The 19,055-nt window shown below is 52.0% G+C and overlaps 1 protein-coding gene across 1 annotated transcript in view; it reads left to right on the top strand.

Annotated features, from left to right (window-relative positions):
- Positions 1 to 14,477: 14,477 nt before the first annotated feature.
- Positions 14,478 to 19,055, top strand: part of VOLCADRAFT_106693 (uncharacterized protein) — a gene marked incomplete at both ends in the record, with an annotated part of 10,398 nt that continues 5,820 nt past the window's right edge. The window contains 6 exons of the mRNA XM_002955124.1: positions 14,478 to 14,827; positions 15,396 to 15,411; positions 15,500 to 15,572; positions 16,031 to 16,126; positions 16,698 to 16,828; positions 18,577 to 18,796. Of these exons, the coding sequence (XP_002955170.1) occupies positions 14,478 to 14,827; positions 15,396 to 15,411; positions 15,500 to 15,572; positions 16,031 to 16,126; positions 16,698 to 16,828; positions 18,577 to 18,796 (886 nt within the window). The remainder of the gene's footprint in view (positions 14,828 to 15,395; positions 15,412 to 15,499; positions 15,573 to 16,030; positions 16,127 to 16,697; positions 16,829 to 18,576; positions 18,797 to 19,055) is intronic.

A 19,055-nucleotide genomic window follows, 5' to 3' on the forward strand; every position in this document is an offset into this window, starting at 1 on the left:
GCAGTGCCTGGCGGGCAGAAGAAGGTAGGGGAGGTAAGCGCGACGGAGAGGAGAGACAGGACTCAGGCGCGGGCAAGCCTACCGGGGGGGCAGCATCGGAGAGGCCGGGGGCGTGAGATAAGTCCAGAGCGGGCGTCGGGCCCACGGAAAGGGCGGAGGGGTTGGGCCCCCGAGGGGCAGGAACGGACGGAAGTAAGGTAGTTGACGAGCCGAGGAGGGGCGCCCCAAGTAGGGCCGGGGAAGGCAAGGAAAGCCTGCCCGGCACCGGACAGGCAAGGGGCGAGTCCTGCAGTAAGGTAGGCAACCGTAAGAGAGGGCCAGAGAAAAGGATGCGCAGAGAGAGGGGGCGCGCACCGGGTAGGCAGAAGACACAGTCGGATGAGGAGGATTCGCATAGACGAGGCGTAACAACGGCGAAGGAGGTCGCCGCTTCTGTGGAGAAGCAGAGGCTGGGTGGAGGCGAAGGTGAATGGCANAGTAGCGACGAGCGAAGTTACCTGTGGCACGAGCCGAACTAGAGGCAACGCGGCGGAGTCTTGGGAACGAGGTAGAGAATATGAATGGTAGGTAAGAGAGTCGGCATGAGGCTGGAGGCTTACGTTTTCTGCTGTCGATGACTGCATTAGGTTATTTTCGTACTCTCTACTCGATTGCCGTGCGAGCGGCCCACCCGCCCTCCCACTAACAGCCAAATGGCTGATCGGAATTGTCTTTGAAGGGTTTGGGTACCGCGGGAGTGTGGTCGCAGACGCAATGGCCTTCCCCACAATAAGTTAGTAGTGAGTACGGATCACGCGATGACGTTTAAGCAATGGCATACTTGAGGAATTTCCAATTTATTGCATAGCTATGCACCGAAACAAACCAAGCCGCAACAATAACCAACACAGCTCGTGCCGCTTTCTTGTCCATACATCTAACGCAGGATGAAGCTTGCTACTCGTAATCGCATTTTTTAATTGTTGTGAGTTGAGTGTCTCGCGGGCTCCAATGACCGGGCCCCGCCAACTACTCCACCACAACCATCACAAAAACCGCGCACAAGGAAACGAGTGCAATTTCTTTAGTTTCTTTTTTATTTCTGTAGTGGAAAAGCACGGGAAGAAGTAACATTTTGCATAACTTGCTGGAGTGCGGATGGTGCTTCTATACCGTTAAAGGGTGGGAGCACATGTCAATGCAAAGGCCGCCGGTACTTGTTTGTTGATACGATTTTCCGCACTTTCGAAAAGGCCGCCGCCGCAATAAAGATACTCTGCTCTCCCAGAACGAGAGATGGATACGACACGCGTTAGCTTTCCACCGATAAACGATTTGAAGGCCTTTACCCAGGAACCACCACCAGCTGAAGGCAGCACGCTCAGTACGACAGCACGAAGTACACCGGCGCGGCCTGGTTACGAATAAACCTGTTTCATCATCCGACATGACTAAGTCGCATATTCCTTCGCCGGCCAAGCTCAGTGCGATCAAGTGAAAAGCCCAATCACGGTCAGTTTTCATTCCCGCATTTCCTGACTTGGCTTGTTGATTCCGTATGAGGTCTTATGAGCAGCTGCCGCACAGCCGCAATAGTTCCGCAGCCGCACATTCCTTCGTAACTCACATGAAAAGTCGCAAACGTACATGTTTGTGACCTCTCGATGATACCCAGAAATTGGCAACCGGTCAGCGTTTCCTGAGCACATCAACACGCTGAGATTCACGTCGCCGAGGCCCTTTCTGCATGATAAAACGTACTACGAGATTGCAGCTGCGGAACCTCAGAATAATATGTCATTGGCCAGCCGTCTGGGCCCGCTGCATAATTCCAATATTATTTTAGCGTTAAGCTAACAGTAGGTTTCATACATTATTGCCATTTTTCACATTACATCTCCCTTACGATGGTCTTTCGAGCTGCGACGGCTTGCGCGACGCTCGACATCGACGCTATGGAAAGAGACGGAGGCTGCAGTGGGTACGATAATGTATATTGTAAGATCTTCTGAGGGAATCCAATTTATAATATGGGATGTAATTGCAGCGTGGCGTCTCTTACAATTCACACTTTAGATGAGTCGAGGAATTGCTGAACAAAATGAGCCGTGTGCTATGGAAGATACATATATGCTGAATTCAAATTAAACACGCTGCGATGGCAAGTCGATACGACAGGCAGTGGTGTGTACGACGTAGTGCCCAAAGACGCATGATGCTCTCCTTCATATATGTTCTTGAAGTATTATAATGAATAATAGGGATTGCTGCTCCCCGTCCATCGTCTAACAATGCAGGAAAATACCGATGGCAAGGTAGTCTGCGACTGAAGGTTACTTGGTAATGCCGACTCTCATGTTCTTACGAGGGTCCCTCTTGTAATCGTAGGATTCGTTGTGGTTATTCGCTCGAGCAGATTTAGAGCAAGCATGGAAGCTGATGCTGGCGTAATTATCCTTGCAATAAAGTCCAACATTGCTTCCTCTGTTAGTGGATTGAGATTGGTCCACAATTCAAAGGTAAATCCTGAACATGTTGTCATGATAAATTTGGTGTTTCATAACAATCTGCAAGCCACGTCGAAAGGGTTCGCTGCCTTGCATTTACTGGGATGCAGTTGTGAAGCGTTTCATTACATAGAAATCAGGATTCAATGCACATCATTAGATTTGATGAATATGCTGCATTTTGTCCAACCTGTGCAGGTGCCCTGTGTGTCCATTCAACAAACTGATGCGGACCGACAGCTCGCACTTTCCCGGGCATGGTTCAACGTCGTCTACCTCAGCACTATGTTCTTAAGTCTAATACACTTAGTCTAATATGAGACAGCGGCGCAATGTCAGTGAACTTTTTCTATCACCATGGTCACCTTCGCTCGTCCGCGTCGTTCCGTCCAAATCGCCATGTACCTTGACTTTCATTGGACGTCCCTGTCACACATATTAGCTACTCACAATAGCAAACTTCCTGTCCATGGTAAACGGCGTTAGGTCTAGGCGATTCATTTCGGCAGAAAGAAAAACGTTTTTTCAAATGGAGTCACACGCCATCAGAGCAGCTCGTCTCTGCTCGTCCGACTTCAACCTTCCATTCTGCCAATTGCTCTGGCGCATAAGGCACATACTGTATCCTAAATGCTACTCACAAAATAGGCAGAGGAGCAGCACTTGAACTTACGGCGGGCCTCTCTTTGCCTCTCTGGTCGCCCCTGCTCTGCTGCTTAACGTTCCATCTTCCTTCCTATCGCCATAAATCCTAACAGCATCCGATGGTACGTCTGCTTTCTTTTCTCACAAACATGTTGGAAGTATTTAGCTCATAACCGACTGCTGGCGGGACGGCCTGTAGCAGCCCGAACGGCCTGCAGCAGCAGCAACAGCAGTAGCAGCAGCAGCAGCAACAGCGTTCGCAGCAAGCAGCAGCAGCAGCTGCGGCAGCAATAACAGCAAGGAACCAGCAGCACCACCAACAGGACAGCCGAATGGAGCATGGATATGGTCGCGACTGTCATCCACGAATGGCCTGCTCCTGCATTCGTTCCTCAGAACTTGTCATGAAAAAACCACCCCTATCCCAGCGCTCCTGTGGCTCATTACCGCCGAGCCGGGGAGTGGAGACTAGCAAGCAGCGTTCCCCCGCGGAAATGACCGCGTCGATTGAGCACAGAAGAAAATGGCCTTGCTTATGTCTTAAGGTCCATTGTCCATCTGCTTAAGGAGGGGTTACCCCTCGTTTTATGCCATAGGGGTGGTCACCTTAAGGAGATCACATCCCGCTGGGGGTGCGTGCCAGATGCCGTGCGTAAGTGTCCGCAGATGGGCTCTACCCAGCTTGTCCGCTATCTGTCTCCCTGTCTGTCTGTCTATCCGCCTATCTCTGTGTTGTCGGGCGCTGCGGCGTACACTGGCTTGCTAGTGTGCTATTAGTGCGTTGTCAAGCGATTGATTGAGGTGCGGTATGTCGATCAACTGATTGCCCATCCGGTTGCTGCATATATACCAGCAGGAATCGATTGTGGCTCTCGCTTGTGTGCCCGTGTCTTGATGCTCGTGTGCGGCTCGGCTTGTTTTTGGTGGTGACTGTCGATGAACAAATGGGAATCATGAATGGCTCGTTGCATGCATGCATGAAAGTGATGATAAAGCCAGGACAGGCAAGGCAGGTGTACGCACACTTCTGTGGCCGGGGCCAGCTGGCGGCCTGCTGTGTGAAGAGGCGACGTGCGGGCGTCACCCCTCGCAGCATGTCATGCCTTTCTGCACGTATGGATGTATGCATGTCTTGAATTCTGCTAGCATCTGCTGGACCTCGTCCGCTTGCACTGATGAATGTCACAACTCCGCTTATCTTCTTGCACAGCCCCGCAGGTGGGTGGGTCAGTCACTTCATCATGCTTTACAGCTACACATCGGGAGCAAGTCTGCGCATAAAAAGTGCGCACTCATACTTGCACAAGCTCATACAGAGCTACACGCCTGCACCCGCGCGCGTCTTGCATGCACGCATATCCACATGCATCACTTACGCTCAAAATTACACACATACTGCTGCCGCCTGGGAGCCGAAAGCTAGCGGAAACACAGAATTCATCATGTGAGCTGCGGGCGATCATCGATGCGGCATTCCTTGCTTCACGTACCTTTCTTGCCGATGCGGACGATCGGAAGGACATGGCGTGGCGCTTGCTGCTGCTTGTTGACTGTCTGTGGGCTACTGCTGCTTCTATAAACTCAGCTGACGGCTCTGTTGCTGAGCCAAGCTGGCTGTTGTGAGGGGCAGGGTCGGCCCGTGGGAAGCTGCTGCCCTTCGCGATCCTCTCTGCGTGTGTACGTATGTACTTAGTTATGAGTATTTGTATCTAATATTCCTCAGGAGAAATCTTAGTTGTGTGGGTACCAGGGTAGGAGGATCCCATGCAAGTCCGGACATCGGTTTCTCCACCAACAAATTGAGCCTGTATGTGTGTCTGTGTCTGTGCGTGTGTGTCTATGTCTGTGTCTGTGCGTGTGTGTGCGTGTGTGTGTATGTGTGTGTGTGTGTGTGTGTGTGACGGAGAAGCAAAGAGCAAGGAATGAACCCTACGTGTCGAGATTATGGGGAAGGATGACATCATTGCTAGCTGTTGTTTGCGTGTGGGTCTTTGTGCGTTGTGCCGTGCTTGAGGTTGGCTCCCTTTACGAGACAGCTCTGGACGCCACGTACTGTTTTCCGGGTGTGTTTGTGTTGGGTGCCATGTGTCTGTGTGTGGAGTGTGCCGCACCGTATCTGACTACTGGGGCTGCATGGGCCGCGACAGCCAGAACACTCTCCGGAGCCAGTTCTAACAGCCCGTTGCCTTGTAAGAGGCAAATCAGCTAAGCACGTGCACGTGAAAAGTGTGTCTGTATGTGTGTCTGTATGTGTGTCTGTATGTATCTCTGCACGTGGGCACTGGCTTACAAGTAAGCATGCTCATATTGTGATGCATGTGTTCTGGTTGAAACGTATATGCAAGGGAACATTTTCTCGATGCGTGGTTGGCTGGAGGCAGAGCCTGCCTTGGGCATTGCTGGGGGTGGAGGAGTTGTACGCACGGAGCACAGCATGTCACGTCGAGATCAGGACTAAAAGCGTATGATAGGTCAGTCTATCTGCTGCTGGCAAAGAAAACGAGTAATTCAGATGAGTTCATTTCCGCGCATGAGGCTGCATAATGTAGATACAAATTGACTCCTCCTGGGGTTACTTTGCCCGTCATAGCGCCCTTCATGCGGCTCTACTGCCTGATTACTTCGTCATGCATCATGGTTTCCGCATCCTGGTTTTCATGGCATATACTTCTTTGTTCGGCACCAAGGCTTTCGCACCACGTTTGACACGTCATGGGTTTTACATGTCATGTTCCCGTCTTAACATATTGCCATCATCGTTTTCACACATCCTCACGTGCCGTATATGTCGTGTTTTTCCTTTTTATGTTTCAGTTCACAACATCTGCCGATAACTTAAGAAACACGCTCTGCTGAGGCTCTGCTGTTTCCCAACGCAGTACGGGGCATGAGGGTGCATGAGGGTTTATGTTTCGTGCACGATCAGCCCCATGGTGGCATTTAAGCAACTCATTTGGTTAGGTTTTTTCTAGGTGGTGGACACTATTGCGCGGGGCAGCGGACGCGCGTCAACTACGTTTTAGATTCCAAAATACCAGCCTCATGTGCATATGTGGAACTGGGTACCACGGTAAGCCTGGGTGGTAGAATTTGGCGCAGCTGTGTAGTCCGTGGCGGTCTTATCACCATCGTTTGATTGAATTCCTTCCATACATGCCGTGTTTTGTCTTGGGTGTGAAAATTTCCAACTTTGATACCGTCGTCGTTACGAATCCCCTTTATCATCATTCCATTAGACATCTTTTTTAGTCATTTGCTTTTCAACACTTGGTTGACAGTTGTTTAGGTGAGCGCAAGGAGCAGCAGCGCAGTCAAATCCTTTCATCGTATTGTTTAAAATTCCGTATGTATGATTTTACCAGCGGGATGGAAAAAAGGCAGGGTGGAGGATGCGAGAGCTTGGCTTAAATTTCCCATTGCTTGGGTAAATATTATCAGCCGTGTTGCTAGCTGTGGCAGCTGCTATGCCGCATACGAGTTGCTCGCTTTACATCATATCGGTATTTGCATGTCGTCCGCGGCCCTACGTCCCACCCGAGTGCTAGTTAGTTGGGAGTTGTCGAAGTTGGGTTGGTAGCTCGATTGGTACATGCATGTCTGGATGGCGCTGGTGGGGTTGAACCCTATGTTGGTCCAAAAAATGCGAGGCTGGCGACATCGGTGATGATCAATCCCGGTGACAGAGCAGCTGCGCATGGACCATTATGCCGTACTACAGCGTGCACGGCAATGATGTATGTACGGGTGTGTAACGTCTGATCCGAGCAAGGCAAACCATCGCCGGTTCTACCGCCTACTTCGTCCATAGTTCGCAGCTTTTAGTCTCGTTAGTTATTAGCGCAGCACCCATGCTTGCCTCCATTTCCATGCCCTGGAGGTTTGCGCAGGTTTGGAAAGGAACTGCGTTATGCCTCCTGAGCAGCGCGCGGCTGACTGTCCTCAGGGTACACATATACCCACCCCCGTGGTATTCGAGAAAACGGATAGGGTTTCTGAGCGTGCGAACCTAAGCCTACCTACCTGCCTAGCTATGTACCTACCTACATACTTGCCTAGCTATGCACCTACCTACCTACCTGCCTAGCTATCATCTACCTAGCCATCATGAGCATCACAGCGCGTGGTCAGGAAACACCCCAGTGGCAATTTGGAGAACGACTGCCCAGGAAGCTAATACACACACACACACACACACACATACCGGAAAACGTGGGTCCGGATCCCACTGCTGGTCCCCCTCACCCGGGTGAAGATGATCAGGGTGTCGATTGCTGAGATGAGAGACTGCATTCCTCCAGTGCGCCAGGGTGCTCGAATGGAAGCTCACCATGAAAATCTACACACTGCTGCAGAGCAGTGGCGGAGGAATAATAATGCTGCATAGGGCTTGGACCAGAGGCCGTACACCAGGCGGTGGTTGGATCATGAAACCGTGGGGCGGCGGCAGGATTCGCAAGGATAGTGTGGCGATTGGCACGGGTGCGAGTGCATTGGTAGATCGCGCAGCTGTAGAGCATGCGCTCGGTGTAACGGAGGTTGCTTGGCATCTGAGCTGGTTTAAAAGTAGCTGGCTTGAGGACTCGAATAGGTGACGGCGCCTTGCGTTGATAAGGGAGAACGGTTTTAGGACTCTGACCGATAGAACGCCCCAATGATGGTGTGCTTCGGCGGTCGTTCCCGTTGGAGTGCGGTTAGGTGCCGCTGGCCAGCGTCAGGCCCAGATTGATTTGTAACAGACACACACGCACACACACACATACATACATACATACACACACAAGCACACCAGCCAGGAACAGTGCAATTTCCAGAAGACAAAGGCTGCACATTACAGCCGCCGCATAGCACGAGTACCTCAGCAAGGAACCACACACAAAATAACACGCTCGACAAAAAGGCCAAACACCCGCCACCCCGCACACCTCTCAATACAAATTCATGCACCCGAGTAAACCTGCAAATAAAACTCCTCTCAAACTACCCAGCTCCCACTTTGCAAAACCTCCACCCCGTGCACCGAAACAGGCGCGACACGGATTAGGTAAATAAAGCAGTCGCGTCGTCCTGCACCAGCTTGGTAGCAAAGCTCAAGATTGCTCAAGATATGGGAAGCGCCAACTGGGGGCCGTGCCCAGCGCGTGCAAAACCTCTTGCCACTCGCGGGATTCGTTTTGGAGGCGGCCGTTGAGGGAGCTAAGCGGAAAGTTCCCGGCTAGCCGGAGAGCACAAACAGGAACGGCAGGGAGCGCGGCAAGGCAAACACCAAGCTCGCTAAACGCGAGCCCAATAAATTATTTATAATATATACAAATATGATTTCAAACCTGTATTTTTAAATTTACGCTTGAGGTTTTAAGCTTGTGACCTCAGGCTGCAGCCGCGGCCGCCCTTCTTCGCGTGCGTGCACCGTGTCACAGAATGTGCGCTGGTGCAACTTGTCTCAAGCTCTAAATTCGGGCTATAAACTGATGGATAAGGCATGGAATTTGCGGAGGAGTTTCGCCGCATGAGGTATTTATATGAATAAAGTACATTATGACAAGGCATACCTGCAATTGACTACACTAATCCAAGCAACGTTACGTTGGACGACGTCAAAAATTCCCTTACTATATCAGTTTTCCAATGTATCTGAACTGAGACTGCGAAACCCCAACTGCAGAAACGCTGGATTCTTATGTGGGCCGTTCACGCCGCAATAGTCTACTCGCTCAAATGCTTACGTGGGTTACGGATACGCAAACCTGATCTGCCAATCAACCCATGTTCATGACTCATCGTACTGTAGTGCGGTTTGTGTAGGCAAAGCAAGGCACTTGCACCACGTGGTCAAAATTGCAATACGTGTACTGCTTTAAAACAACATTAATGTATATAAGCAGAATAGAATGGAGGTAGTATCAACTCTTTCATTTGGAATCCAAGGAGAATGCTAAGCTTGATCGGAGCAGCTAGCTCGCCTAGTTTTTTAAATTGCGTCTGCTCAATGCAGTTGTCATGTTTAGTCCCAAGCGCAAGGTAAGCCCCAGCGACCCAGGATCCAACAAGCTTGCAGCCACTTGGCAGTTTCACTGCAGGTACTGCTTTATGCGGCCTTATGAAAACAGAAGTTTTACTTCAATAAATTTGAAATATCTATCAACCTCAATTGATTATGGCAAACGCCAAGCCCCTGAACGTGCTTCATTCCAAAGGCCATGGCTTAACAGTTAACGCCAGTCTTCACTTTTACGCCGTACCTTACCTTTTCATTTTCCATTTGCTGTTGCAGGGCTATTCTACGCCATACATGCCTTGGCGTCATGGGCGCTGGCAAAATGGCTTATCTCGAGCATTGAAATCCAACCAAGCAATGGATCTATCAGTACATGGATTAAAAAATTTGCAAGTAATAAGCGGCTGGGAATGGCCCGGCCGGTGAAAAGCGCAACCAGCTACACGGCGACCTTCGGCGTCGGCGTCGGTCAAGCTTTCACCCCTTGCCCGTTCTTGATGTTTCACGGCGCCGCCGAGTTCATACGATAACATGAGCTCCACATTTCGATCCATCAATGATGCATTTTATTATCAGTTCTTGAAGCTGCGCTCTGTAGTGCGGTGGATGCATCTTGCTATCGTCGCATAATGATGCATTTATGCCTTGCTTGCGAGGGGGCTGCGTCCAGACCCTCCGCAGCAGCGCTTATGCTGGAATAATATAATTCTATCACTTGTTGGGAATCACGGACTGCTGGCAGGGCAATCCTCCGCATCAGTACAGTACACCAAGAGGTTGCGCCGCCTCTCCTGCAGCAGCTCCTCCGCTCGCGCCTGCAGACCGCCTTCCAGCTCCTCCTTTGCTACGAGCGACCCCTAACCGCGCCTAAATTAGCCACTGTATGCGGCCTGGGGCATCGTAATGGCAGCCTTAGGTGGAAAGGAGTCGATGCTCATATCCAGGGAGGAAGAGGAGAAATGGATCATGAGATGGCGAACGCAAATTCAAGGGTAGTGTACATGGTGGGTAAACGATTGACTCTCTTGGTGCTGCTGCCTCTCTCCCTACATATATGTGCATGTTAACCCTCTTCATAGCCATCGGTATAAGACACCTTGGTTTGTGCGATACTTAAATTTTGGGAACCTTGCTTCGTGCGTATATAACACCGTGTTTTAAGCATGCGGATCGTTGGCGTACATACAATGTGTACGTATGTGCGTCTGTTTAGTTTGTTGGTAAGGCTTTGTTTGGAATCTTCTCTCGTTCCCTGTCTGTGTGTCCGTGTGTGTGTCCGTGTGTGTGTGTGTGTGTGTGTGTGTGTGTGTGTGTGTGTGTGTGTGTGCATCAAGGGCTACCTCGATGTGCGCGCTTGCACGTGTCTTTACGAAAGTTTGATGTCGTTCTCACACACAACACAGCTTTACTTGAAACCAACTGGTTAAGAGAGCAGCACCCAGCAGCAACAGCCACAGCATTTCGCAGCGTGTGACGGCACGGCGCGATATGTCACTCCTGTGCTGCGCTACCCTGCGGCTGCGGCTGTGAGAAGGTATAGTGACGACGACGGCTGATGCGAAGGCTGTCTGCAGACACTTAGGGCAGCAGAAACTCAATCAGGCCACGGCTGTTAGGGCCACGAGCACAATCCACACTGCAATACTGATATGACGGACCCTGTATGTGTGTGATTATGGTGGCGACGGCGGCAGTTTGGTGATGGGCTGTTGGTGGCCATTGTGGACGGGGGTATCCCCCGCGGGGGAGGACGGGGAGGTGGCGTACGGGACACCCCAACCGGGATCGCGGCGGTAGAGAGGGCAACCTACTGTCTATTTCAATTTCAATCTACAATCCCAGTACGTTTGATACGTGTTTTACCTCATGTTTTGTCCCCTTTCTTGCCTGTGTGTTTCATCTTTATCTTCCTGTCATGCAGCTGTCGCTCCCATCAGATGTGGGGGCGGTTGTTCTTGTTTTAAAAAAACTTTCATTCTCAGACATGCACGTGATATACAACGTGGACATGCACATACATTTGTGTGTGTGAGAGTGGTGTGTGATTTTCCGCACAACTTATGCTGTCGTGGCTCTACTAGGAGTTCAGTCGGGGTAGGGGATAGTCGGTGAGGCTTAGTAAACACCGAAGGCAACGGGGATTAGATCTCGACTACTGGAGGTATGCTGTTGCAGCTTTGGGGGTCGTCGAGCGAGGAAATACATACATACATACATATACACATACATACATATGGATGCATAGGTGACGAGGCATAATAAAAGAAGAGGGAGAGGCAGTAGCGCAGTTCCGTCCTTATTATTAGTATTACATGCAATTTGCATTTATGAATGAATCCCGTTGTGGGAATTCTAGAAGGCGTGCTGGGTGATGTTAAAACTGCAATGGAAGCGTGTGAGGTGTGTTTTGTTGGGTTGTGTTAGGATGATGGGTGACGGGTGGTGGGGAAGGGAGTGAAAGGCACTTGAGCGTGTTGCTAGGATAAGCTCTATTTGGGCTTGGATATGTAAATGCACGTAACGGGTTTACGTCGTGAAATGTGCCGTTATATTTGTCAGTTGTTGACAGTTTCTTAGTCTGGACACAGCGACAATCATGTGTATGGTTGCATGGTCGTGGGGGTGTGTACCCCGTACTTGCAAACCGCCCAATACGAGCCGAGGGCTCAAGGACAATCATGTAACGGAAAAGGGGGAGTGTCCGCACACAGATGTGTGGGTTGGGGACCTCTTGGGGTTGCAACGCATCGGCGCCATGTAACGCATTGAAGGTTAAATTCAAATTTCTCTTCAGATTGATAAGGCGGATAAAAAAACTATATAAAAATTAAGTCTTAGTACGTTCTAAGTACTATCGGGAGTGGCGAGGGCATATTGGGTGGCAGACCGAGCAGGTAGGTTGTTTGACCTGATGATAGCTAGCATGCATCTCCGCGAAAGTGATAAGCAGTTTCCTCCACCTCCACCTCCGCCTCATCAGAGCATCACTCCAGGGCACCTTGGGCGCAGCTCAGAGCGCCGTATGGTTGCGCATATGTGAGGGGGAATGAGGTCAAGTCTTTGTCCGTACAGCTGTGTGCGTGAAAAACTCCGCCCACAGTGAGCTTGTGGGGGGTTTGTTGGAGCCCAGCGACACCATTACTGCGTTTCCGACGTTAGGCGGTAAAAGCTGTCGAGCCCAGATAAAGACATGTGCATTTCGCCGACAGTACTACTAGCAGTTAGTACGGCAGTTAGAGAGCCAACGGACCTGCGACGTCGACGGATGCGGAGCAGCCAATGCCAGCGCTGGCAGCTGTAAACGGCCGGAGATATGTTTAAAGTAGACAGAGTTGTGGATCTTCAAGAGTCTGGAATCCACTGTAACAAACACACAGAAACACACACATACACACACACGGACGAGGGGGAGGGGACTGTGGCCCCGCACGTCCCTCTCCTCCCGCTAGGGGGAGAGTACTTCGGCGGTAATTCCTGTTGAGGTATACGGTTAGGTGCCCCTGGCCAGCGTCAGGCATGGATCGATATGTAACATACAGACACACATACAGACGCAAAATCGTGATATCATTCATTCACGTCATGTACTGCGCTAAAACCGTTTTTGCGAGAAATGGTGGGCTGTCCGTCAGCGTCGCTTAAGCAATTCTCTCTGCTATCCAACTGTCCACGGTGATCAACGCACAACGCCGGCATCATTGCGGGATTTGTGATGCGCCACGCGCCCAGTAGGCGGCTTCGGCGCCGGACGGCGTCATACCTAGCCCGGAACGGTCCTATTGCGGCAAAGCTTTCAGAAGCGAAAAGCTAAAAAATCTGAATCTGAATAAAAATGATCCTTCTACTGATTTGATAAGATAACCAAGAGCCGCAGCTGCAATTCCATAACCTTCCCCCCCCAAAAAGATAACTTTAATATAGGCGAAGACGCTAGTAGCATCATTCTCATGGGCTGAGTTCCTCCCCAACGACAATGTAAGTGATCAGCGGGGGGGGGGCGGCACAGTAATTCCTACCTGGTGTAGAATGTGGAGAAGCGGAGCATCACCCGAGCAGGGTTCGACACTGACCTTCCTGAAACTTGCGGGATCCCCCGTACCTCCCAAATTTTCCTTACGGAGGGGCCCCCGTACCAGGCTCCTGTACTGGCCGAAAACCTTACGGGGCCCCCCGTAACCCCGCAAAACCTTTACGGGGACACTGTCCTTGGCTGAAACGCTGTGGAAAGTGACGCTTTGCATTTTTTTGCCCTGTAAATAGTTATTTTCGTTATTTTCCCGTGAACCATTACACACGGGGACACGGCACACTCAGCGAAAGCCAAGCGCCTTGGCCGCCGCGGCCGCCCATCCCTTCTGCTCCTCTTTCTCGTCCTCCTCCTCATCTCATCCACGCACGACTCATCGGTATCTCGTTCTACGTCGGTCTCGTAGTCACTGTCACTAAAAGCCTCATCGTCACTAGCGGGGTATGTTGCTTGTACCAGTACTTCAATCTCTGGGTCAGTCGCAACCTCCTCATTATCATCCTCTCCGTATGGATTCAAATTAATTTTGCTAACGTCAGAAAACAACTTGTGAATAATGCCTGTATAACCCTTACGCGAGTAGATCTCAGCAGCCTGATCAATCAGTGGCTTCGCCCCGGTATCAGCAGCAGGTCCCAACATCCCCACACGAAGTAGTGAATCAAGTGTGTGGCCTTATCCTTTATATGGTCCGTCCTCTCCCCTACAGGGCCCCGTACGGCCTCTTATAAATCCTTAAAATCCTTACGGGAACCACCGTAACAGGCCTTCGGCCGGTCCGGGGGCGGCCCCGTACGGGGCGCTTCGCGCCCCCAAATCCTTACGGGAGCCACCGAAAAGTCCTACGGCCCTGACGGGGATACCGAAAAAAGGCCAAAAACTTACGGGCCCCGTACGGGGTGTCGAACACTGCCTCGGGTGACCCGAGGTGAACCCGGTAATCATGAGATCTGGGGCTTGCAAAGTTGAGGTGTTTCTAAAGTTGAGATCCGGTTATAAAAGTCATAATCTAGTAAGCCTTGCTTTATGGAGCCTATAATTGTGTGGGATTTCCGTAGTTCCCCCTTCCGTGGGGCCTGTGCTTTTGGCCGGATCGCCCGTGGGTCAGTGGGGTCAGGTAGGACAGAAAAGCCGCGTAAGCTTGCGAAGTTGTGTTGCCTCGTGAACCGACAAAGATATTGTTTTTGCGCACATAATACTTTATCCTCTAGCCAAGCTTTGGTCATACAGCAAGTAAAATTGTTTCAAGGCCACACAACAACTCGAGCCAGGGTCACTGTATCTAAGCGTTTGGTGAATACTTGCTCATAGGCATCTACACAGAATGAACATTGCAGCATTCAAGAGCACACCTCGCCTTCCTGCACTCGGGAAGCGCCGGTCCATTTGCTGCCGGGCAGGAACTGGCTTTGGCAAGGCTCAGGGCAGGAAAGATGCTTCAAAATCATCCGATTCAGGAAGCGGTATTTACACCGCCCCTCGAACTAAAAAACGGGTGAACCTGGCGGAGGAGCTCGGCAACATTAAAGAGGAGGTCGCGCCAGCTGAACGCGGCAACACAGATCCTGATCGCGATCTTACCAAGGGCAACTGGTTTGAGCTGGCGAAGCTCAGTGACTTTGCTGGCGACAAGAAGCGAAAGATTTGCGAATTGAAGGCAAGTTGGCAGTTCTTGTGCGCGGTTCAGTATACATTACCAAGGGAGGCTATTGTTTCTTGTCCACTGTTGGGTGGCAAAACGCCAAGCATCGAGGGATAACCTTTGCCTGCTTGCCGTGTCTGGAAGGTGTGAACACAGAAGTCCAAAGTGCTGGTGTTGGCTTGAGGGTACGCGATAGGAGCGCCAGAAGTCTGCAAAGAATGTTACTGAAGAAGGAAACGAACTCCTAATGTCCTTTGCTTGCGCGGTCCCTTTGCACAGCGGACAGTCGATTGCGCCACTTGTCCCAAGAGTTCACACCAACCCAAACCATCACGTAGTTGTAGGACGGCTGCTCTGGGAAACATGCTTGAGAGGCTCTCAGCCGTTCAGCGCACCGTTTAAAATCCCCTCTCGGTCATCCTCTTCGTCCGTTCTTAAACCACTCCGCTCCCTTGTAAAATCCCTAAGACCCTCATGGGACCCTAATCCGTGAACTCCTCCGCTCCGTTCCCCCTTCCCGTCCCGTACTTCCTTTCCCTTCCCCTTCCCTTCCCTCCTCTCCTTTCCGCCAACCCCCGGTCCACATCCCGACACGTGCAGGGGGTACCCCGCCACCGTGTGTTAGCGGCCCCTGCCTCTCTCTCTCTCTCTCTCCCTCCCCATCTCATTGCCTTACATATTATCGTCCGTACATGTCCGCATAGGGCAGCAAGAAGACTGTCGTACTTCATATGTTCAAGGACACGCTATACGCCATGGACGCCTTCTCCACCGCTTGTGAGTCAAACTCCCCTGCGCCCAATATCCCTCACTCACCAACACAGTTATCGACAGGATCACCACCTATCACACAACCGCAAGGATAGCGCCTCTCGCGCGCGTATCCTTTGGCCATGAACCCCCAATCGCTGGTCGTTCTTAGGGCGACCTCTCCTCTAAAGTTGCTCTGCTGTGCAGCCGAGGGACATTTTAGTAGCTGTTTGTGATTGTTGCGGCTGCTTGTTATGGGGCTCACCCCTGCCGGGCATCGTTTCGGGCCTTATCCTGTCCTATAGGTGTAAGACTGTTATGCCGGGGGAGGGGCCCCAGGGCAGGGCATCACTGCCCGGATGTAGAATCAACGACCCGGTGGGCCGAATCCACGCATTTAGGGGTCATCCGTTTGGTTGTAAACCTGAAAGAGAAAAAAATTAACATAAACCATAATCATTTAAAGCTTAAAAACCGTTTTGCAGATCAATACCCGCTGATTGACGCTAAGCTGGAGGACGGCCCCGAGGGACCCACCATCGAAACCCCCCTGGATGGCACCGTGTACGAACTCAAGACAGGTGCGTACGACATGCCGTACAGTAGTGGGATCCGGGACGAACCTTGTTTTTTCGGGGCCCGGCCGTGGGGGTTGCTGGGTGGACGAGTCCTGAAGTGTATGGCAACCCGGGTGTCCTAACCCCCCAACACCCCGAAAAACACATCTTCTTTTACCCGTCCCATCCCTTTCCTTCCCTTCAGTTTGTTCACTCTGTTCGACCTCATCATTTTCAGTGATCGCTAGCTGGTTTAGGTCTCCTGCTCTGGAAAATGCTCCCTCATGCGCTGCCGTATCCCTCCGAAACACCGACTCCACTGGGGCACGTTGGGACATGTGGTCGTGCACAGTGCCAGGCAGACAGCTGAAAACATCAAGCCCTAACCCACGTACATGAGCCCGTTGGATCATCTTACCCCCCGGCGCAAAAAAGAAGAGCCAACGAGTGAAACTCGCTGCGGCGGTAAACTCTTGACGTGGCGACATTTCCCCCATCTAGCATTCGTAAGGCATTTTATTTGCTGCTTGTACAGTCGTACATAATGTCCCGTACTTGGCGCCGTACTTGTCCCAAACAAAACAACGTCCCGCAGGCAAGGTACTCAAGTGGTGCCCCTCCGACGGGTCTCCGGTTCGAGGCTTCCTGCGCACGCTCAAGGCCAGCGTGACGCCGGTGCCGCTGCCCGTGTACCCCGTGGTGGTGCAGAGGGATGGCAGGGTTATGGTGCGGCTCAGCGTGTGAAGGGAGAGCCGGGGTTAGCGGAGAACGGGAAGGGGAGAGGAGAGGGGAGCTAGTGTGCGAGGGAGGGAGGGAGTGGATGCGGGCGAGCCGAGCGGAAGGAGCGAAGGGTATGGCGAAGAAATAGGCAAATTTCGGAACGGACGAGAGGTGGCCATTTTTCCGGCAGCCGAGAATACAAGTACGCAGACAGGAGGAAAGGATTTGTCTTGCGAGTATATGAGCTTTCCAAAAGCTTGGATACTGTAGTAGCCTACTGGTTGACGCGCAGTTGTGATTCTTCTTCGCAAATCATATTGGAGAATATTACGTTCCGGCTTTTGTTTGTGTGCGTTTTTGCCCGTTGCGAAATTGTCACATCGAGTCATGATGGTTTTGGTCGTTGGGAGTTGGTGTTTTTTGTCCTGACTCAGGACTCCTGAGAAGTTCTCAGGAAAGTGCCCCACTCACTGGCCACCGCAATACTAGGAAAGTAATTTTGTGTGGTGATCCCTTTGGCGGGATGCGCCGCATGGACCCTCCAGTAAGGGGGGCCCGTCAGTTTTGAGTGCTGAGGCAGTGAGGTACCGCAGTGGTTGCGGGGATGGCTTTTGTGCTGCTCCCCGTCAGGCCAAGGTTCGGGAGAGCGACCGGCAGCTTGTGAAGCGTGACCACGACGCTTTATGACCGTTTGCGGAGAGCGGAGTTGGGGGATGTGTACGGGGCGTAGAATACGTCATCTTTAGGCTTGCATCCAGGACTGTTTGCCAACGGACATGGGAAACACGACATGCTGGTGCAGTGCCCCCGATGCTGCTGCAAGTGATGCCGCGACATATAATTTTAAAGGCCTGGAGGATAGTCGCAATAAGGCGTTGAATTAGCTGGCACAGTCTCTTGCAGCAACAGCACATAATTCGAAGCCAGTAAAAGTCGACAGCTGCCAAGAGTTCTCACTCTATTTGCGGTCGGCTTTGCATGGCATAATATGATCATCATGTTCTGTTGTTGAATCTATGAACTGTATGTTTAGGTTACTTAGGGACGCAACGCTCGCTGCACTATAGTGCAAGCAGATAGTGAACGGACGCACTGTCACGGTGACCAATTTTTATTTACTGCAACAGTATAACACGTAGTCGTCTATGTCATGTGCAGCGCCCAACTAGCTGCGTCTAGAAGATGTCGTGCTTCAATCAGCTTGCACTCCCGCCGCGCTGTCGGGCTGGTCCCAGCCGCTGTGCGGCATGCGTGACACACCAAAAGACGACGACTCAATATGCCCTAATCATTTGCATCGGGCTACCACATCGCCTAACTCAGCATGCGGCGACTTGGAGCTTTCGTGCTGGCCATGCCCTTCCGACAGCACCTGGGAGCCCCAGTTTACGCTGCCATAGCCAACCCCGTAACCTGTACACTGTATTAAGATCAAACCACCATCAGCAGACGGCCGTTAGCACGGTCCGATGTACGGACATGAACCGGATGCCCTGCAGCATCGCTGTCCCAGCAGCGCCCCGTGGAGTGGCAGGGACTCTCCACTCCACAATATCTGCCTCTGGGGTCGCTAAATCCGCCTCAGATGGATACCCAGGTGATAACAGCGTTACAGGAAACAAAAGCATCCATGGCAGCAGCAATTATGCCACCCATCACACTACTGAGAGCGCCGCTGCGGCCACCTCTACAGCGGCCAGTGCTGTCACGTCGTCCCATCCCAACATAGCTGCTGCAGCCGTGGACGCCGCCAGCGCCAGCTACGGCTCCGATGGGGGCGCCCCAGCGGTGACGGCCGCTCCGGCAGCTGCTGTGACCGGCCCGCCGGCAGGGTCATGTACGGCCACCAGCACGACGTCGCTGCAAACCAGCGCTACCACCTGGGCTTCGTTGGTATCTTGGTTTCGGAGGCTGGTAGCGGAGCAGTACCTTCCGATGATGTTGCTGACGGCGCTGCTGGCAGCGGCCCTCCAGGTGGGGTCGCGAGGGTCGGCAATGCTGTACGGGAATGCGGGGTGAAGAGCGTGCGTGCATGTCGGGGGGCATGTAGGGGTGGTAATCGCGCGGTGGGTACGTGGCACAGCACAAGCACAGGCTCACGCATCCACACATACACACACAGCAATTCCATACACACACACACACACCTCACACCCCAAAGCAGGCGTAAACATTTCACGTTTGTTCTTTCCTTTGCGCTTCCCCCCGCCTCCTCCCCCGCCTCCTCCCCCGC

Source organism: Volvox carteri (assembly GCF_000143455.1).
Source record: "Volvox carteri f. nagariensis unplaced genomic scaffold VOLCAscaffold_49, whole genome shotgun sequence".
Lineage (NCBI taxonomy): Eukaryota > Viridiplantae > Chlorophyta > Chlorophyceae > Chlamydomonadales > Volvocaceae > Volvox > Volvox carteri.